The 22,436-nt window shown below is 45.6% G+C and overlaps 1 protein-coding gene across 1 annotated transcript in view; it reads right to left on the bottom strand.

Moving 5' to 3' along the window:
- Window positions 1-1,738: 1,738 nt before the first annotated feature.
- Window positions 1,739-22,436, bottom strand: part of git1 (G protein-coupled receptor kinase interacting ArfGAP 1) — a 41,671-nt gene continuing 20,973 nt past the window's right edge. The window contains exons 14-21 of the mRNA XM_083637124.1: window positions 16,057-16,181; window positions 12,933-13,085; window positions 10,364-10,720; window positions 8,610-8,681; window positions 7,148-7,224; window positions 6,355-6,528; window positions 5,387-5,450; window positions 1,739-5,240 (exon numbers count right to left, since the gene is read on the bottom strand). Coding sequence (XP_083493250.1) covers window positions 5,025-5,240; window positions 5,387-5,450; window positions 6,355-6,528; window positions 7,148-7,224; window positions 8,610-8,681; window positions 10,364-10,720; window positions 12,933-13,085; window positions 16,057-16,181 — 1,238 coding nt within the window. The 3' untranslated portion in view covers window positions 1,739-5,024. The remainder of the gene's footprint in view (window positions 5,241-5,386; window positions 5,451-6,354; window positions 6,529-7,147; window positions 7,225-8,609; window positions 8,682-10,363; window positions 10,721-12,932; window positions 13,086-16,056; window positions 16,182-22,436) is intronic.

The following is a 22,436-nucleotide window of genomic DNA, read 5'->3' as shown; positions in this document are numbered from 1 at the left end:
CCCCGCCCCTCGCTTTTATTTTTGCTGAAAGTGAAGTGTTTTATGCTCACTCACGATTCTCTGGAAGACTGGTTGGCTTGGTTCAAGCCATAAAACTCGTTATACAAGGATTCTTCAAAATATCTAGAATTCACTTCTGGGGCAAGAAACGTCACATGACTGTTGAGCTCTATATCACAAATGGAGAAAGCAGAGAGCGACTTTGTGTATGAAATGGTGTGAAAAGTGTTATCTCACCATCCATATAAATACACAAAATACAGACCGGCCCAGGACAATTAACTTGTTTTATTATTTTATTACAAATGTACAGCTTATGAGTTTCCATTACGATTGACCTTTGAAGTCATTTTCTCTACTTTATACAGTTTTTTTTTAACATCTGTTAAAAGAGAACTCCTGTCACCCATCTCCCAAAGTGTGTCGAGCTGTGAAGCAACACAGGAACAGCAACAGTGCACTGCCAACGGCTGACCACCAGGGGCGCGTGCGTGTGTCAGAGAGAGGAGGTGCTTCACTGGCTGCAAGTCTGTATCATTCATGTGTGGTTCACTTAGTGTAGTTGTGGAGGGCTTGGTCCACTTGATAGGGCTGTGTGAGAGGCTGCGTTCAGGATGTAGAAAATGTGTTGGACAATATGGACAGACGGAAGCATCTAACATTCACACCAGAGGCACCCTACGTAGTGTCCACTACATCGGGGAAGGACTAGGCTTTGTGCGTTTCAGCCTGGCCCTCCCTACTCTCCCACTGATTGAGATGACTAGTGCTGAGCCTAAGTGCACTTCAGACCTTCCCTATGGCCCCATTCCAAATCAGACCCCTACATCCTGCACCCTGCGTAGTGCACTGAAACCTTTGTGCGAGTGCAGTACATAAATTAGACCAGGGGTGGGCAACTATTTTTCATGGGGGGCCACATGAGAAACCCAGATTGTTGCCGGGGGCCGAACAAATATTGTCATGCCGTAACCCATGGATGGGCAACTTTGATGATAGAGAGGGCCACAAAAAAATGTCCTCGCTACCAGATTTTGCTGAGGGCTGAACGGCGCCAGCGCGAAGAATTTGGGGCATTTGAAGCCAGGTTTAGAGGAATAACTCATTTTAAATTAACAATTGTGATGCCATTATTCAGTCTTAACCACCAATATTTGATCCTTTTTTCACTCCTATGTCACCACCTGCTCTCCCTGCAGGGCTTGAAATTAACTTTTTTCACCACCTGCCAATATGGCTGCTAGATTTTAAAGTTACCAGCCAATTAGAATTTCCACTAGCCGAAATGTTTTTCTTGAAATAAACCAGAATATGAGTGGGTGAATTTAAGCATAAGTATCAGTAAGTGGCCCGGGATTCTCAAAGCCTGTGTTGAGGGTCACACAAGAACAAAAATGCACTCTTGAAGCTAAATAAATCCAAAACCAACAAGTTAATTATTTAAATTTCTACTTCAATGTAGAACAGTCATTTCTTACACATGAGATTACTTTTAGCCTTTTAGTCATAAATATTATTGAAAGATATTCCATATTCCAGACTGAAATGCTATAACAGAGTATTGGCCAGAATGACATGAACATTTGGACACTTATTCAGTGGGTATCTTGCATGTTGTGTTCAGGAGCACTGTAAAAAAAAAAAAAAAAAAAAAAAAAGATTTTTTTTTTTTTTTGCAATTCCATCGCGGGCCACACAGGGGGCGCCCGCGGGCCGCATACGGCCCGCGGGCCGTATGTTGCCCATGTATGAATTAGACCCTACTCGACCCCACTTGGCATTTTGAATATAGTGCAACTAATACCACACGGTTTAGAAATGAGCTAGATCACACCTAGACCACATTGTTGTTCATGCTCTTCGCTCCATGTGCTGATTGCTGTGGTTTCTGGTAGGATCATTAATTACAATGTGACTAGAGGATAGATTGGGGGGAAAGGGGGCGGGGCAAACACAACATACTCACAAAACCTAGATCAAGATAGTGTGCATAGGGTGTCAAGACCTAAGGGTTGAACTGGAGATTTGGTGAATGGATACCATAGCCTGAAGCCCACTTTGGCTAACAAATAGATGGACATAAATATCTCGCAAAGATAATCCTAACATATAGCTTAATATAAAATAGACCACGAAAATATATGTTCATATATAAGGCTCTAAGTCTAGAACTTGGGCAATCGTGATTGAAGGGACAAGTGGTTAGAAGCTGTTCTACTGGCCCCCGTGCGTATGGAAGTGTGTGTGTTCTTTCAGCAGACGGTACGACAACACTGTATCTAAGCCACTCAAAATGGGAGATGATGATGTGCAAAGGCATTACAATATTACGAGAAACATTCCAAAAGTCTTCTGGACATGATTTGTTTTGACGGGGAAGCCATCCAACCGATCCGTCCTCCCCTACGGGGACGTGTGTAAAAGCAGACGACAGACTGAGAGAAACATCGAGACCCCCAAGGGAGTAAAAACAAGAAGAAGAAAAAACATTGAATAAGCGGATGCAGAAGTGCTGAAAGGATTCTGGCAACAAATCTCTCAAAGTGTTTGAAACTTAAGTTGTAATTTGTTCCTCGCCGAGGGCAGTGACACGAGGAGAAGGAAATGGCAACATACTGTAGAGATGCTGTTTGAAGAATGAGGACAATGTTTCGCATGAGGAAATTAAATGCAACAGCGAGACATTTTGTGCATGGAGAGCATGACTGTAGTGTGCGTAGAGCAGACCAACACAACAAGCTGCAAACGCTTTGAGAAACCAGCTGAAGAATCATTGAAGGTGGGTTTCAAAGTTAATCTAAATGAATCCTCTAGTTAGATGAGCCAACTGTGAGGAAGGACTATGGACTATGCTATAGCACGTCCGCATCCTTGTTACAGACACAACCATATTTGTTCGGCACAGTACAGGAAGCTTTAAACCTACAGGACGCTAAGTGCGCTATCTTGTTTGTAAAAAAAATTGTTTGTTCCCAAAGTGGTCTCTCTCATTTAGCAGAGTTCAGAGACGGTGAGCTATAAGTGTGACTTCTGTGGCACCGCGTTAGCGGGGCCGTGACCGAGACAATCCACTGGAAATGGCATTTCAGGAAAACAGAACGTGGGCTTGATTTTGCTTGTTAAACACTTAAAAAGTCTAAAAAGTCAAAAAATAATACAAGGCAAACTAAATCAAGCACACTTGAGGTGGTTGAAACCATTTCAAATGAAGGTATCTCCCCACATGTGTGGATGAAATGGATTCTAGCTCATAAGCAATGCAGCTGACAAAGCAGCCTAAGCTATGTTACGTAACGTTCCAGGTTCCCACAACATGAGGAGAAGTCTATTTAAAGCTTACTTGCAACATACCGGTATGCTATAACAATCGAATATGTGGCTGCACATTTTGATACCATGCATGTGACTAGTTGCTGTGTTCAGCACCATGGAGCACAGCCGCCGGGGTTTGATCCTCGTACACAAAGCGGACCAAACGGTGCGCTTGATTTCACCGTCTTGCTCGGCCACAGCAAAACGTACGCGGGGTCGATTCTGAGATGATTCCACTGGCTCTGTTAAATCAGGCAAAGTTGTGCGGTACATCGAGCGCACAGAAAACAACAGGAGGAAACACGAAGGAGCAGTTGTAACATACTGTAGGTCCTGTCGTAGCGCACCAAGGGACTTCCAGTCGGACAGAAAATCTAACTGAAAACACATCCCGCTACACCCTTTGGCAACTGTTCAACCCCTTGGCCACAGGACATATCACAAACAGACATATCACAAACAGACAGGTACAAAACCAAACAGTCAATTCAATATGATGGAGGGGAGGGGGGGGTCATCCAGAGAAGAAAAGGAGTGCTTGAGAAGTGTCGAGGACCATTTCACAGGTTATTTTCTGTGTTTGTGTGTGTGTGTGTGTGTGTGTGTGTGTGTGCGCGCACGCGTGTGTGTGAATGTGTTATTTCCACCCCAGTCAGAGGTTGAGCACGTACTCCCGGCTTTCTCCCTATTCCACTGAATGAGAATCACTATCTGAGACATTGAAATAAACACAAACAGTTAAATCATGATGACAGTCAGTAAAAATATCAATAATACAAAAAAAACAATGAGCATGATAAACAATAACAACAACAAAATCACAATTATTCCAGTGTAAGTGTTTTGTTTTCTTAAGTCTGTCATTTTTGTCCTCAGAGGTGCAGATGCGACCGATCTGCATATTCAAAAGAGGGTGGGGGGGGGGGGGGGTAATAAAGAAAAAGGAGACAAGGAAAAGGAAAACATGCCAAGTCATGCTGTGTACCACCTAGTCAGGGTGGAGCTGTGTACCACCTAGTCAGGGTGGGGTGTGTGGAAGGGGGGTGGGTGTAGCGAGGTGGGTCCCTGGAGGGGTCCCTCTCCCCACCTGCAGCTCCTCCTGTCTGGGGAGAGAGGGCCCTGGTTTTCTGGTAGATGTGGATGGAGAGAGAGAGAGAGAGAGAAGAGGTTGCAGGGACGGAGAGGAGGAACATCCCGAGAGCGGTAACATCTCGGGATGCTGCGTTCTCGCTACATCACCGTCGTCGTTACTCAAGTACGCGTATCACAGTTAAAGCGGGTATTAAAACACCTCGCCGTTTGACTCCCACGCCGTTTACTTGGCGTGCTGCGCGAGCTCTAGTTCCTTCCGCTCGCTCCGACTTTCACTTGGAGATCCCTCCGCTACGCGTGGAATTGCTCCCTCCTCAGTTTTCTCCGTAGTGTTACAATCTAACTTTCCTCTTTCCCTGTACGCCCCTACATTCTCTCTGTCTTTTCTGTCTCCCAAATAGTTGGACTTTCCTCTCCTCCCCATCCTCTGTCACTCCCCCTCTCTCGTCCTCTCAGTCACTCCCCCTCTCTCGCCCTCACAGCTATAGCTCTTCTCTCTCTCCCTCTCCCCGTAGCCCCCTCCCGTCCCATCCACGCATTGATCCCTAGTAGTCCTCGCACTCCCTCTTCTCTCTCTCTCCATCCCTCCATCCTCCACTCCATCCCGGCGTCATGCAGGGTCACTGTTTCTTCTCGCGGGTGGTGATGGTGACCAGCTGCTTGGCGGCCTTGGCGATGTCGTAGGCGCACTGGATGACCTGCTGGGTGAGGAGCTGGTAGTCCACGGCGGGGGCCCCGGGCTCCGAGGGCGACGCCTTGCGGCACTCCACCTGCAGCCGCGAGGCGCTGGAGGCCAGCAGGCGCAACGAGCAGTGCACCGCGTCTAACGCCGGACGCTATGGAGAGACAGAGAGGGGGGGGGGGGGGTCAGAACGAGCCTCTCGTGTTCGGACGGAAGATGTCAACAGAGAAGACGGAAGAGAAAGAGAGACAGAGAGGGACAGCCAGAGACTGAGAGAGACGGAGGGGACAGGGAACTTACTTTGGGAAAGAGTGAGGCCATCTCAGTGACAGCGGAGTGGATCTTCTCAGAACATGGAACGAAGCTGAAGAGGAGAAGAAAAGGCTTTCAATGAGGTCATAAAGTTGTAATATATAGCCTAGGGCTGTCAAAAGTATCGATAGTATCGAAAAGTATCAATACTGAAAATTTGAATCGGATACAATACTTATTTGCATTTGCAACAGCTATCGATAGTATCAATTAGGGATGTTCATCAATAATCGATAATCGATCGTTGAGGAATGAATTCGATCACGTGGAATTTTTATTGATTATTATTATTATTATTTTTTTATTTATTTTTTGCGGACTAGGTTTGGGTGGAATTCGTTCCTCCTCGCCCCACTCCATTGCACAGCCGACTAACGTGAGGTGGAGCTTCATATAGTACCGTAATATATAGTTTTCTGGCTGCACACGGGCCTTTGTGCCAACAAAACTGTTTTAAACATGGGGAATTCACACCGGCATGCGCCGGGGACACAAACAAACGCACCCAGCGGTCTGCGGACCTCAGTGAGGCTCAGGCCTGTTGATTTGACTCTTGTGCTGTCAGCTAAGCTGGAAGACGCCGATTGCCTTACATCATGTAACCTGTTGTTACATGTTTGTTTACCTGGCCACAGCGCTAGTGTCTAATATTCTTACTACACAGCGGCATCGCCATTATAGCTGGCCGAGAACGCGCAACGTTATTACCAGACCAGAGTAAAGAAAAAAAAAATATATATATATATATATATTATTATTATTACGCTATCGATAATCGATAATTGATCGTTAATTTTCCCGAATTTCAATTGTGGAAATTGTTCAAAATGAACATCCCTAGTATCAATACTAAAAATGTGAAACAAGCTAAACGTGTTCTGATAGCTAGAGCAGGGGTAATCTGCTGTCTAAATTCAGCACGTGCGTGTGCGTATGTGTGTGTGCGTCCCTCCTACCTGTCGTGCTTGAACTCCTGCGCGGCTCTCAGGAGCTCCTGGATGTTTTTGGTCACCTGCTCCGTCTTCAGTATGACGTCCTCTGTGCAGGGGAGGGTGGGGTCCGGCTCCGCCCCCTCCCCGCCCTCCTCTGAGTCCCCGCGCCCCTCCTCCTCGCTGCTGCGGCCCATACTGCTAAAGGCAAACGCACGCAAACACACTTTAATGAACACCTTCTTAGACCCAATGAGGAGAGGTGACACCGAGGACATTCAGCAGCCTGCGCCTGAAGATAAGACTGTAGCACCTCCATGCCATCTGTAAGTGTTGAAAGCCTTAGGGGACCGCCTAGCTCCCCATCTGCTCTGTGAGTCTCGTTCAAAACTGTTAGTGAGGATCAGCCACTTCCTGTTCCGCGGGGACCTTGTGCCAAGTTTACACAGCACAGAGTACAGCATCGTCTCATAGTGAAGACAATTATGGGATGTGTCCAGGAAAGTATATAGAAAAAGCAGTACATAGGCCTAACTGAAGCATTTGATATATCCATTTAGAGAACAAAATCTAAGCTTAATTTCATGACTAAATATGTAAAAACTACAGATTTTCCTATACTTGGAGAGGTGAATATTTGGCAAGGGTTTTAGTTGGATAATAACTTGGCTAGGGTGTCCAATTCATTTCAAACTGGTGGATGCCACAATTTGGATTAAAATTCTTCACATTGATTATTAGAAATGAGTGAAAGTAGAAGAAGAGAATTGCTGAAAGAAATAGCATCTCTCTGTGAGTAGTGACTTGCCGTGAATCTGACCTTAGCGAGAGGTCATATGTTTGTGTGTTGTCATAGTCACTGTCGGTTCCGCTGCCGTGCTTCTCTGCTTTAGGCACCTGGGGAGGGACACACAGCAACAACATGCTGCATCAACACACTCTCCACTGCATCAACACACTCTCCGCTGCATCAACACACTCTCCGCTGCATCAACACGCTCTCCGCTGCATCAACACACTCTCCACTGCATCAACACACTCTCCACTGCATCAACACACTCTCCGCTGCATCAACACTCTCTCCGCTGCATCAACACTCTCTCCGCTGCATCAACACACTCCACTGCATCAACACACACTCTCCGCTGCATCAACACACGCTCTCCGCTGCATCAACACACGCTCTCCGCTGCATCAACACTCTCTCCACTGCATCAACACACTCTCCGCTGCATCAACACACTCCACTGCATCAACACTCTCTCCGCTGCATCAACACACTCTCCGCTGCATCAACACTCTCTCCGCTGCATCAACACTCTCTCCGCTGCATCAACACACACTCTCCACTGCATCAACACTCTCCGCTGCATCAACACACGCTCTCCGCTGCATCAACACTCTCTCCACTGCATCAACACTCTCTCCGCTGCATCAACACTCTCTCCGCTGCATCAACACACTCTCCACTGCATCAACACACACTCTCCACTGCATCAACACACGCTCTCCGCTGCATCAACACACGCTCTCCGCTGCATCAACACACGCTCTCCGCTGCATCAACACTCTCTCCACTGCATCAACACTCTCCGCTGCATCAACACACTCTCCACTGCATCAACACACTCTGCGCTGCATCAACACACACTCCGTTGCATCAACACACTCTGCGCTGCATCAACACACACTCCGTTGCATCAACACACTCTGCGCTGCATCAACTCACTCATTCAGCTTCATGGACAGAGCATGGCACCAACACAGATGGGGTTTATTTCCACTGGGGCTTACTCTACTATAAAATGGATGCTCTCAGCATAATTATGTGATGTTTTCAAAGGCATGGATTACTCAGTCTCTTTACAGTATGTTTTTCTGTCAATATTTTGACATAAGAATCCTTAACATTACAGTTGCTTGTCCAAAAAAAAAAGTGAGGCATGTTGAGATGTTTAAACTTTTGATTTGTACTAAAGGTTGAGTGCAATGATGCAACAATTGTTTTTATTGCCGTTAAGTTTATTTTTGTTTTTTTGCAGTTCAGGCAAATTTTTACTCGGTGGGTGGCTTTCTGTAGTAAAAGTGCAGTACTGGCTAAAAAAAGTGACAGACTTTGCAATATTTGTGGGAGTTAGATTTGGCAAAACAATGCAAACCTATAACCTCAATTTCCTGAAGGGGCTTAATTCAGAGTGCAGAATCATCAACATTATAAAAAAATATTATATATATATATATATATATAAATCTTGAGTCAAGGTGAAACTACAAGAACTCACCATGTATCTTCCCATCTCCATAGATCCAGAGAGATGCTGGCCCCCGTAGGGCGCAGGACCACCCTTCCTCACCTGCAGAGAGAGGAGGCACAGAAACATCCAGAGTGGAAGAGAGAGAGATGGAAGAAAGAGAGGTGCAGGGAGGAGAAGAAGAAGCAGGGAGAAAGATGTGGGGAAAGAGCGGTATAGTGTGGAGAAGAGAGGGGGAAAGAGAGGTTTTTGCAGAGCACAGGAAAACGAGCCAATGAGAGCAGTGCTAGATCAACTCATCAGTTCACCCATGATCATTCCACGGGACTACATGCCTCTACAGTGATCTAAAACTGAAGGTCAAATAACACTCGACTAAACTAACTCCTAACTAACATGACACACAATGTTGTTGATCTCCAACTAAACTAACTCCTAACTAACACACACAAACTAACTAACACAATGTTGTTGATCTACAATACTAGAATGCACAATCAACAGAAGGGATGAATATTTGTATAGAGAGAGAATCCAACATTTGAGGAATTGGCAAAAAAATTCAATGCCCAATGACAGACAGAATGCTTACATCCAGAGGATGCACGGCTGTACTGCAGTGAGCAAGGGACAGATAGGTGAAGAGAGACAGACAGACAGACAGACAGACAGACAGACAGACAGAAAACAGACACACAGACAAAGTGGTAAATCTTTGTGTAAAGAGATGGTGAATGGGATCTTCTATGGGGATCTCCTCCATAGAGAGCTTGCTAGCAGTGGCAAGTCATTGTGAGTGTGTGTGCATACAGTAGCTGCTGCCATAGCCTTGCTTCTGAGGTTGGGGGTTTCCGATAAGTCATGGGAGTCACAGGCAACTTTAGCATGTGTTTCTGTTGGTGTGCGGGTGTGAATCGCACACCCGCAGAACAGACAGAAATACACCAACAGAAATACATGCTACCACCTTCACACCGTGCGAAGGTGGTAAATTCACAGCAGTCACCAGCCAAATGCTGCTAGATGCTAGAACTGGTTGTCTAGTTGTTGTCTGCTCTATCAGCCACTTTGCCAGGGAAGCAAGTGCAACCAATGGATGGAGCTACTTTTCCAATTCCATCCTAGCTACCCGAAAGTGCCTGCTGGTGAATCTGGGAATTTAGCAGCCACTGTAGCCTGTAGACATAACACGGTTCATATCCTTCCCTCTGTGTGTGTGTGTGTGTGTGTGTGTGTGTGTGATATTGCCGGGGCTCCCGGGTTAAGCAGCGGTCCAGCAGTAGGAGGACAGGAGAGCTAACTGGAGATCAGAAAGGGGTTGAAACAGGGGAAGAAGGTCAGAGGGTGCAGAGCAGGCTGCAGAGCATCCGAGAGGCGTCACCACCAGGCGTCAGACCAGACAAGACACGCCCCTATTTTCCATCTTTCTCTCTCGGGTCACACTCTCATCACTCATGCAGGTGCCTCTTCGTGGCCCTAAAGGAAGAGAGGGTGAGGACGGTCTAAAGGAAGAGAGGGTGAGGACAGTCTCTTCGTTCTCAGATGTGCTCATCCTAAACTCTCACAGCTAAGCGGGGGCACATGCATGACTGGACGTTTCAAAGAGAAGGATGGGGCAACTGAGATGCAGGGAGATACGAGAGTTAAAAGGGAAAGAGAGAGAGAGATGATAACGGATTGGACGACCACCCGTCAATCAGGCCACAGAGAGCCAATCGGGGCCACCAAAAGGAAGGTGGAAGTTGGAGGAGGGGGGGGGGGGGGGGCGTGGGGTTCTAACTTACGCCGGGTGTGTTGAGGGGCTGCAGGCGGGCTGCCAGGGAGTCCAGGGCTGGGGGGCCGTGGGCCTTGAGGCCGGGCGTGGCCCCGGGCTCGTACATGGAGAACGCCTGGCGGTCCCTCCGGTGGGGATGGGCGTGAGGGGCCACCGCAGAGGGCGCCGAGAAACCCGGGGGGTCCCCGCCCGGCCCAAAGCCGCCCACCCCTCCCCCTCCTCCTATCCCTCCTCTCACCCCGCCCCCTGGCCAGTGGCCTCCTCCTCCTCCTCCTCCTCCACCGGGGCCCCCTACCCCATGGCCAGCCACCCCCCCAGCCTGCTGGCCCCCCCGCAGCGCACTGTTCTCCGTCTGCATCCGCGTGATCTACAGGAGAGGGAGGCAGGGAGCGGGGGAGGGATGAGAGGATGGAGGGAGGGAGGCAGGGAGGGACATGGGGAGGTTGAAGGGGAGGGAGGGAGGGAGGGAGGGAGGGAGGTGTCAACTGAATGGTCAAAGACAAGCATCCACAAAGACAGTTAAGAGGGGACATTGATTTCATTCAAATATACATGGGTTTCACATATGACTTCACATGGTTACTGGGGAGAGGAGGATGTGTGCAGTAAAAGCACTCTGATAGGTGACATGCTGAGTTAAGCTTGGGGAACGGGGTAGTAGGGGGCGGGGCTACATACATACTTAGTTTAGGAGGGAGGGGTCAATGAGGGGGGATTTGTGGGGTTGCTCACCTGCACTGAGGAGCTACAGTCTAAATGACTCACTTGACCACACTAGTTGTGTTACTTTGACTTCTCATCTTATATTATATATATATATATATGTGACCGGCTTGCAAGTAGGGCTGGGCGATATGTGAACATTTTCCAACCGGCCATCGTCAGCCCATCAACCGGCAATTGTCGATATATTTGCGCTTATATGTGTGTACGTGTGTGTGGTGTTTGTGTGTGTGAGACGTGTGCTGAGCCGCATGTCTCTCTCTCTCACTCACTCTCTCTCACTGTCTGTCTCGCGTTCTCTGTGTGTGTGTGTGTGTGTGTGTGTGTCTCTCTCTCTCATGCTTTACCGTTAGACCATTAAATTAGCAAATTAAAATGACAACAATCGCCTGAAAGATCGCCCCCCAAAATAATCAACTGACGTTGGAGTAAAGCCTATCATAGTTAGCTGATATATTTGTCCCATCGCCCAACCCTACTGTACTACCTGCAAGTGTGTTTGTATGTACAAGTGCGTGTGCGCTTTTTCACTCGTCACTCGAGCCTTAATCACGTGACAACAAGAACACGTGCATCATGGGTAATGGAGTTTGACATTGGCGGGCCACTAATACGCATACAGAGTGAAGTAATAATGATGATGACGTTATCACAGGAAACCAAATGAAGCAAAATGGAAGAGCAGATAAGCGCCATTCAGTCAAAATGACATCTAACTCAAAATGGGAACCAGTATTTGTCCTCCATGACAATGACATCTACTTTATGTATATTGAGTGACACTGAAAAGGTGTCAGCAAATGTGTCTGTCTGTCGATGACTATGAAAAAATCACACCTTGTCACAAAAATGCATCGGTTCACAAAGATATGAAACTGTCAACTTGTGTCTTCATCATCCTGCTGCTTCCGTCTGGCTCGACTGCTCCCTCTCCTCTTTCCCACAGTCTGCCTCTTTTCTTCTCAATCATCTAGTCTCAATCATCCCGTCACGGCATCATCTCCTATCTGATTTAATAATATTCTTTGAAAGAAGACAGTAACGCACAATAATAATAAGTTTCAGGAGGTGCTGATCACCGAAATCGCGAACTTGAGGATGAAGAAAGTGTCGCACGCTCACTGCTCCATATGCAAAATGTTTTAATGAAATGACGTTTCGGCCTATGGCCTTCTTCAGATTTACAGACACTACATAACCGAGTGGTTTTTATAGGTCTGGATCTAATTAATGGCACACCTGATGGTGATGACAATTTACATAATTGACAAGTCATCAGGTAGACTAAAGCAGCCAATCAAAAAACCAAATAATAATATTCTACCTTCTCCATTTCCCATTTCCATCCGTATTATTCTCCCCAACTTTCTAATAAGCAAAATAATTAATAACTCAGTCATACTTGCACGGTGTCCTGTGTACATTTTGATGTCAACAAAAACATGGCATGTGTGGTGAGCAGTAAGTTACTAATGCTAGTGGTCAATAGTTACAGTATTTGACAGGAAAGACCTTAACCTGATTATGATTCAAGCAACTAGGAAGTATTTAACGACAGTGCGGACTAGGCTAGCCATATTGACGTTACCTAGCCAGGCTAACTAGCAGCTTGGCGGAAGTTAGCGCTAGCTAAGCCAGCTGCAGCCTTCCTGCTTCCTGACCGTAGTCAAGATGGCCCAGGGGATAGACAGAATACCAGCTGTTCTTCATGCAATAACTTGACCCAGTGTTGTTTTATTGCCATAACACTCAACAAAGCTCTCTCTCCACCCCCCCCCCCCCCCCCGTATTACCCAGAGTCCTGTTGTGAGCTGTTGTTGAACCTCTGACCTTCTTTCTCCGTCCCTCCTCCTCACCTCCTTCTGGAGCCGCCGGAGCTCCTCGCTCAGGTTGTTGTTGACCTTCATCAGCTGCTGCACTTTGGCCTCCGAGGAGGCCAGGGCCTTCTTCACCTCCAGGTACTCCTGCAGGGTGATGGGCCCGTCCGACAGGTCCGACGAGTCCATGCTCTGCATAGACAGATGGACAAGAGACACAAAGTGAGTCCATGCTCTGCATAGACAGATGGACAAGAGACACAAAGTGAGTCCATGCTCTGGATATAGACAGGGGGAGCAGACAGATGGAGGAGACCAACATTGTGAACGTTGTGAAGAGATTGCCACACATCATTTTATTTTATCGTTTCCCCCAAATTCTTCTCAGTGGTACTTGGATGAGCTGAGCAGTATACTCCCTGATTTCAAATTTTTTTCACATTTTGAAAAATGGCTCAAGATTCATGAGTGTTTCTGGTGTTCCCCCACATGACATTAGAGTCCAGCATGTTTGAACGAGCCTCGCCTCTGGCACCGGAGAGCACGTGAGACCAGACCAAGTCAGAAGAAGCCTTCATAACGATCCGATTTATGCAGAGGTGATACGAGGGGAAATGAGCTGGGTACAGACAGACAGAGCTGCTGACTGTGTGAGAGACAGAGGGCTGGAGGCAGTACAGCAGTACAGCTGATCACAGATAGACAGTGGAGCCTTTTAGTTCTGCCTCTCCGTGTACCCCCACCATCCCCACTTCCTGTGACTGGGGGGGAGCATGCTCAAACACTTCTATACCACTCTGACATGTTGACCCACAAACGCTCCTCTACGTTGCTCTACCTATATATTGATTGATTGAAACGATTTATTTCAAACAGTTAAAACAATACATAAAGTGAGAAAAAAAAACAGTAAACATAACAGTCTAATAGACTTCATCAAAAGGAAAATACGTAAACTCAAACATAAAAAAGGCGAACTGTTTGAAAAGGGGCAGGAAGAAGCCTAGGCTTATCGAGTCCTGCCCCCAAATCATTCATAAACAAATTCATACATCCCTATATTACCGTATATGCATATCCCAACTCTCACGCTCCTCCCCACATGCTCATGCATACACATACATACATATATATGCATGTATATACACAAACGTACACAAACTTACCCATACACATACATCATAAATCCACCTACAAATCCCTATCAATACCCATTCCCAATAATACAATCCAACATTACCCCAAAAACCCAATGCTTTGATATCAACCTGTGTTGAACCAATGCATCCAAGAATCCATCCAATGTACACAACAATTCTTTACATAATGTATATTACAATATAATATACATCATGTACACCATATATTATACATTATATGCATAATAACCTCATTACACATACAATAATTTTTATACATATATGTATATTAATGTACAGAATACACATCAGACCAGGTACATACACCCACCAATAACACAGTAATTATCTACAAGGAAGAAAAAAGGACATTGCCAAAAAACAGCAAGAATCCGAGTAACTCAAGATTCAATGTATTTCTTGATTAAATATTTTTTTAAATTAGATTTGAAAATAGAGATATTATTATTATATTATATTGTAGGAAGGTGGGAGGTGGTGGTGGCACCTTCTTCATTCCTTCACCTCTTCCCCAGTCCATTCCTCCTTTACCCAATCCTTTACCCAATTGTCTGTCTTAATTCCTCCACTTGATAACAGACTGCAGAAAACACCATATACAATTTGAACACAATGGCATCTGATGTAATTTGGTTAAACTTTTAGGTAAAAACCACGACAAAAGCACGTTCTCCTCTCCTCTCTTCTCTTGACTCCCACTCTCTCTCTCTCTCTCTCTGAAGAATGCCTCTCTCTGACTGGGACCCAGAATAGCTGATGATGTCACTCAGGAACTATCTGGCAGCCCTCTGACTGTGGCCGCTCCCCGCAAAGCATGCTGGGACAGGCAGTCGTAGAGAAGAAAAGATTAAAAGCTTTGCTAGATGCTTCTCCTGATGCTACTGCCGGCTTTCCCCAACATTTTCAGAGGCTCACTGATCAGAACGAACGGGACTGAATCGTTGCGCATGTGTGAATCTATTGCATTGGCACAGTGGTCGGGCCTAGCTCTTGGTAATGGAATATTTCTCACAACGTGTGCATAGAGAGCCTAAGTGGAACGTCACTTCCTGCTTCAGCACTGTACCAGAGACTTTCATCCGCGATTTATTTTCCCATAGACATTTCATAAAATGCTTATGAAAAGAGTTTTACTGGTTCAAACCAAATGGTTCAGCTAATGATATAATCGGGAGAGACCATAGACCATTTCACTCGGACCAAAACTTAAAAAAAACAACATCGAAAAAATATTTTCTTCAAACCCGCATTTTTTTTACGTTATGGTCCGAGTGAAATGTTATGCGATCTCTCCTGTTTCTAAATATATCTGTACCGTTTGGTTTGAACCAGTACAACTATTTTTTTATAAGCATTTTACGGAATGTCTATGGGAAAATAAATGGCGGATGAAAATCTCTGGTACAGTGCTGAAGCAGGAAGTGACGTTCCACTTTGGCTCTCTATTGGAGTGTAGGCATGGATGTATTAAAAGAACTGGATAGTATAGTATAGGGGACGAGCCACGCCAACCCATGCATTCGGACGGAGGCTGCTCACTGGTGCATGAAGCCATCATGGGGGGGTTTTCTTCCTGGTTTTACTTCCTGACCATGGGGCCCAAGGCGAAGTGCGCATGTGTGCCATGACGTATTCCATGACGTCTCCCACCCATGGATGTATTAAAAGAAGAAAATACCCCCGTATACGGCTCTTAGTGGCTTCTGAAAAGAAAAAATGCCCCATAAAAAATGATTTGATCATTAAAAGAGTCGTTTTATACTTTGAGTGACACCCGGAAAAAATTCCCCTGGGTTTAACAGCTGCCGGGGTCCCCATGCAAGTGGATGGGAATTTTCCTTTCTGGGCTGCATGGCGTCACGTGACTTGCAATACAGAGCTTCGCCACCATGTTCAAATGGCTTCACAGCCCAGCGCTATTCCTGGGGGCTTGAGTGTAGGCATGTATGCAGATCACTGCTTAGTAGGCTGTAGTGTGCATAGTGTGTTCAAGTGTTGTGTACCCTTGCACGGTTGTTGCGCTGTGTGTTGTTGTTGTTCTGGGTGGTCAGTTCGCTGTCCGTGTCTTCGTCGGAGGCGACACTGTCATAGTCATGCTGGTCATCATCGATGCCCAGGTCCAACGTGTCTGACAGAAGGAAAGAAAATTGCTCATTTATGACATTTCTCGATATATCTCTCTATCTACACCAGTCCTTCCCTTCCCATGCTCGGATTGATAGACGGCCGCTGAACCAAATTCAGCCCATTTCCATTCCAACTGAATTCAGCGCTGGTCTCGAAATAAATTGACTTCACATCAGAATCAACCCTAAGAGACAGACAGCTGCAGCTGCAAGCCAAATGTCTCTATGCAGAAGGAAAAAGTGTCTGGAGGAAAATGTAGTCGAGGCTCTGGCACTTTTACCAAGTGTCAGGAAAGAGAATAAAGCTCCACTCAGAGGTGTGATGGAAGTCATGTGTGCCAGAGCCGTGTATATAGAAGAGTCGCGACATCTCCATTCACTCCAATGGACCCGTTTTTTTTACTCTGAAGAGTTCCAGGAAGTAAGGTTCTGGATTAAGCAGCACCGTCGAGTTACCGCAAAATGGACAGTTTGTGTTGTACTTTGAAAGTGTGTGTTTTTTTTAATCAAATTGTACATTATCAGCTTTATTTTAGCATTCAAAAGTAGCGCGAGACCCCGTCCTGGCTGTCCACTGGCTAATGAGTCTCGCATTTTGGTCCTAAGAAGGACCCAGAAAAGGGGAAATGTCAAGGCAGACAACAACCTATTTCACTCTCTCAGTTGTCAATTAGTGACACTTTAAAACATGCAAAGCGTACAGCAGAGACAGCAAGACTGCTAAAGAATGATCAGGACAGGTAATGGAGTTCATAGGCCTTGATAACATGCCATTCTCTGATGTGGATTCTGGAGAGATTCTGACCCACTGATACAGAGCAAATGTGCACTTTGCCAAGACTTATGTCATTGAACTGTAGCCTCTCCTGACATCACTTACAGCCTGCTGTGCTAAACAGTCAGGACAACAAGTATCTATCCTGACATCACTTACAGCCTGCTGTGCTAAACAGTCAGGACAACAAGTATCAATCCTAACATCACTTACAGCCTGCTGTGCTAAACAGTCAGCACAACAAGTATCTATCCTGACATCACTTACAGCCTGCTGTGCTAAACAGTCAGGACAACAAGTATCTATCCTGACATCACTTACAGCCTGCTGTGCTAAACAGTCAGGACAACAAGTATCAATCCTAACATCACTTACAGCCTGCTGTGCTAAACAGTCAGCACAACAAGTATCTATCCTGACATCACTTACAGCCTGCTGTGCTAAACAGTCAGGACAACAAGTATCTATCCTGACATCACTTACAGCCTGCTGTGCTAAACAGTCAGGACAACAAGTATCTCTCCTGACATCACTTACAGCCTGCTGTGCTAAACAGTCAGGACAACAAGTATCTATCCTGACATCACTTACAGCCTGCTGTGCTAAACAGTCAGGACAACAAGTATCTATCCTGACATCACTTACAGCCTGCTGTGCTAAACAGTCAGGACAACAAGTATCTATCCTGACATCACTTACAGCCTGCTGTGCTAAACAGTCAGGACAACAAGTATCTATCCTGACATCACTTACAGCCTGCTGTGCTAAACAGTCAGGACAACAAGTATCAATCCTGACATCACTTACAGCCTGCTGTGCTAAACAGTCAGTCAGGACAACAAGTATCTATCCTGACATCACTTACAGCCTGCTGTGCTAAACAGTCAGGACAACAAGTATCTCTCCTGACATCACTTACAGCCTGCTGTGCTAAACAGTCAGGACAACAAGTATCTATCCTGACATCACTTACTGCCTGCTGTGCTAAACAGTCAGGACAACAAGTATCTATCCTGACATCACTTACAGCCTGCTGTGCTAAACAGTCAGGACAACAAGTATCTATCCTGACATCACTTACAGCCTGCTGTGCTAAACAGTCAGGACAACAAGTATCTATCCTGACATCACTTACAGCCTGCTGTGCTAAACAGTCAGGACAACAAGTATCAATCCTGACATCACTTACAGCCTGCTGTGCTAAACAGTCAGTCAGGACAACAAGTATCTATCCTGACATCACTTACAGCCTGCTGTGCTAAACAGTCAGGACAACAAGTATCTATCCTGACATCACTTACAGCCTGCTGTGCTAAACAGTCAGGACAACAAGTATCTATCCTGACATCACTTACTGCCTGCTGTGCTAAACAGTCAGGACAACAAGTATCTATCCTGACATCACTTACAGCCTGCTGTGCTAAACAGTCAGGACAACAAGTATCTATCCTGACATCACTTACAGCCTGCTGTGCTAAACAGTCAGGACAACAAGTATCTATCCTGACATCACTTACAGCCTGCTGTGCTAAACAGTCAGGACAACAAGTATCTATCCTGACATCACTTACAGCCTGCTGTGCTAAACAGTCAGGACAACAAGTATCTATCCTGACATCACGTACAGCCTGCTGTGCTAAACAGTCAGGACAACAAGTATCTATCCTGACATCACTTACAGCCTGCTGTGCTAAACAGTCAGGACAACAAGTATCTATCCTGACATCACTTACAGCCTGCTGTGCTAAACAGTCAGGACAACAAGTATCTATCATGACATCACTTACAGCCTGCTGTGCTAAACAGTCAGCACAACAAGTATCTCTCCTGACATCACTTACAGCCTGCTGTGCTAAACAGTCAGGACAACAAGTATCTATCCTGACATCACTTACTGCCTGCTGTGCTAAACAGTCAGGACAACAAGTATCTATCCTGACATCACTTACAGCCTGCTGTGCTAAACAGTCAGGACAACAAGTATCTATCCTGACATCACTTACAGCCTGCTGTGCTAAACAGTCAGGACAACAAGTATCTATCCTGACATCACTTACAGCCTGCTGTGCTAAACAGTCAGGACAACAAGTATCAATCCTGACATCACTTACAGCCTGCTGTGCTAAACAGTCAGTCAGGACAACAAGTATCTATCCTGACATCACTTACAGCCTGCTGTGCTAAACAGTCAGGACAACAAGTATCTATCCTGACATCACTTACAGCCTGCTGTGCTAAACAGTCAGGACAACAAGTATCTATCCTGACATCACTTACTGCCTGCTGTGCTAAACAGTCAGGACAACAAGTATCTATCCTGACATCACTTACAGCCTGCTGTGCTAAACAGTCAGGACAACAAGTATCTATCCTGACATCACTTACAGCCTGCTGTGCTAAACAGTCAGGACAACAAGTATCTATCCTGACATCACTTACAGCCTGCTGTGCTAAACAGTCAGGACAACAAGTATCTATCCTGACATCACTTACAGCCTGCTGTGCTAAACAGTCAGGACAACAAGTATCTATCCTGACATCACGTACAGCCTGCTGTGCTAAACAGTCAGCACAACAAGTATCTATGACATCACTTACAGCCTGCTGTGCTAAACAGTCAGGACAACAAGTATCTATCCTGACATCACTTACAGCCTGCTGTGCTAAACAGTCAGGACAACAAGTATCTATCCTGACATCACTTACAGCCTGCTGTGCTAAACAGTCAGGACAACAAGTATCTATCCTGACATCACTTACAGCCTGCTGTGCTAAACAGTCAGGACAACAAGTATCTATCATGACATCACTTACAGCCTGCTGTGCTAAACAGTCAGCACAACAAGTATCTATCCTGACATCACTTACAGCCTGCTGTGCTAAACAGTCAGGACAACAAGTATCAATCCTGACATCACTTACAGCCTGCTGTGCTAAACAGTCAGGACAACAAGTATCTATCCTGACATCACTTACAGCCTGCTGTGCTAAACAGTCAGGACAACAAGTATCTATCCTGACATCACTTACAGCCTGCTGTGCTAAACAGTCAGGACAACAAGTATCTATCCTGACATCACTTACAGCCTGCTGTGCTAAACAGTCAGGACAACAAGTATCTATCCTGACATCACTTACAGCCTGCTGTGCTAAACAGTCAGGACAACAAGTATCTATCCTGACATCACTTACAGCCTGCTGTGCTAAACAGTCAGGACAACAAGTATCTATCCTGACATCACTTACAGCCTGCTGTGCTAAACAGTCAGGACAACAAGTATCTATCCTGACATCTCTTACAGCCTGCTGTGCTAAACAGTCAGGACAACAAGTATCTATCCTGACATCACTTACTGCCTGCTGTGCTAAACAGTCAGGACAACAAGTATCTATGACATCACTTACAGCCTGCTGTGCTAAACAGTCAGCACAACAAGTATCTATGACATCACTTACAGCCTGCTGTGCTAAACAGTCAGCACAACAAGTATCTATCCTGACATCACTTACAGCCTCCTGTGCTAAACAGTCAGGACAACAAGTATCTATCCTGACATCACTTACAGCCTGCTGTGCTAAACAGTCAGGACAACAAGTATCTATCCTGACATCACTTACAGCCTGCTGTGCTAAACAGTCAGGACAACAAGTATCTATCATGACATCACTTACAGCCTGCTGTGCTAAACAGTCAGCACAACAAGTATCAAGTATGAATCCCTAGGAGCTGTTGACCCTCTGTATTATGGCAGCTATCAAACAACAGGGGGCACAAGGGGGAGAGTATCATTACAGATTCTTACTGACAGGTTTTACTATTATAATACAACTCATTATAAAACAATTCATTATTCATCAAAGATGAAATGCTTTAAAAAAAACAATCAATATTTATAATTTAGTCGGTGTTGTCCTGTCAATGTTCCATCGTAACCTCGACCAAAGCAAGAATGTGTTTGCGAGACACTGCAACATCTGGTGCTTTGCTTTAGCTTTCATAGGCTAAAGGCTACACTGTAAAACAATGTGTTCTGCTGCGCATAACGTGGCATAGCAAGAGTGAGTATAAGCAAGCTTTCCGTTTCACTTACCCACACACATCACACACCTCTTCATTTTTATACTCTCTGATATGAAATTGTTCATGTTATTGTCACTGCACTGACGATAGTCCAACTAGGACTGAAACGTTTGCTGCCAATTTGTGCCGATCCTACAATAAAATGGATCTGATTTTTTAAGACTTTGTCTTGTCTATAGTTCTGTGTGCGAGTCCTCCACTGCTTGTTACTGTATCTTATCTGACTGCCGCACCAGAAGCAAGAATCACTAGGACCGATGTCAAGCGCGCAGCTCTCTTCATGCTCAGTAATCATGTTATTGTTGCACATTAAAACCCGACTAAACAAGATGACACGTTTAATGGAGGCATTAAACAGGAACAGAGTTTTCACCTGCCTTAGTGCATAATCACACAGAAGCACAGGCCTCATTTCAATCAGTGCAGAATCTTGTCTATACGCCTATTTCACATGCAGCCAAAGCAGCCATGTTGTGTGCAAAATGCAGGAGGGCACAATTTAATTTCTGTAGCCTACACTTCATTCTACACTTGGTCACAGCTGCAGTGTCAATCTTCAAACAGACAGTTGAAAAGTTTTGTAAAGCCACTTTACTATACAGATAAGTATTAGGGGCCCTTTACACGAGGACAGTTTCTGAAAGAAACAACACAATAGCGTTTCCTTCACACCTTTTCCTTCACACCTTCTCCCTGTTTACATGAGCGCTGTTGAATTTTTAAAACGCTGTAATGTACATGCCAGGTCGCTAGGTGGCAGTGTGATCACCTTATTCTTTGCCCATACAAGGAGGCTGCTGCATGACGTCATTTCGTAATCATCTTTCCTGTTTTAAACACGGAAGTAGAGTCCGCCTTCCGCAGTCATTTAGACTTGCCAAAAGGCTTTTTTCCAAAAAAAACCCCAAACTGTTTAAAAGTTTTAATATTTGTCGGGTGAGAATATGTGACCAGTTTATCAGAATAACGCCTATTGGAAATCTTTAATGAGCAGCGATGACCGGGAGTGCTGACTGTGATCTGTCAAACCCTACTGTAGGATACTGGCAGTGAGAAAACACTGTCGACGTGCTTTTGTAACTAACGTTAAATGCCGACCGGGTACAGCCATCGGCTCCTCGCAGCAGTAACGCTATGAACATGTAACTGAAGTTGGCCGCAGTGTAGCTTAATTCTGAATGTTGCCAAACTTCATTCATACTGACGTTTTATTTGGTTGCCAACTCGCGCACGACTATGGCGTTATCGCGTGTGTCGCGTGTGCAGGCACGTCAAGAGTTTCTGAAATGTGCCGTTCCAAAGCGATTACATGGAGCGCTCAGCGGGAAGGGTATCAAACAATTCCACTCTGGAGGGTGGTTTCAAAATGTGTTGTTTCCTAAGCGCGAATTCGCCGTCGCC

This window comes from Poromitra crassiceps (genome assembly GCF_964638095.1).
Source record: "Poromitra crassiceps genome assembly, chromosome: 5".
NCBI lineage: Eukaryota > Metazoa > Chordata > Actinopteri > Beryciformes > Melamphaidae > Poromitra > Poromitra crassiceps.
The sequence above is the reverse complement of the archived record's forward strand: the minus strand, read 5'-3'. Positions and strand labels throughout refer to the sequence as shown.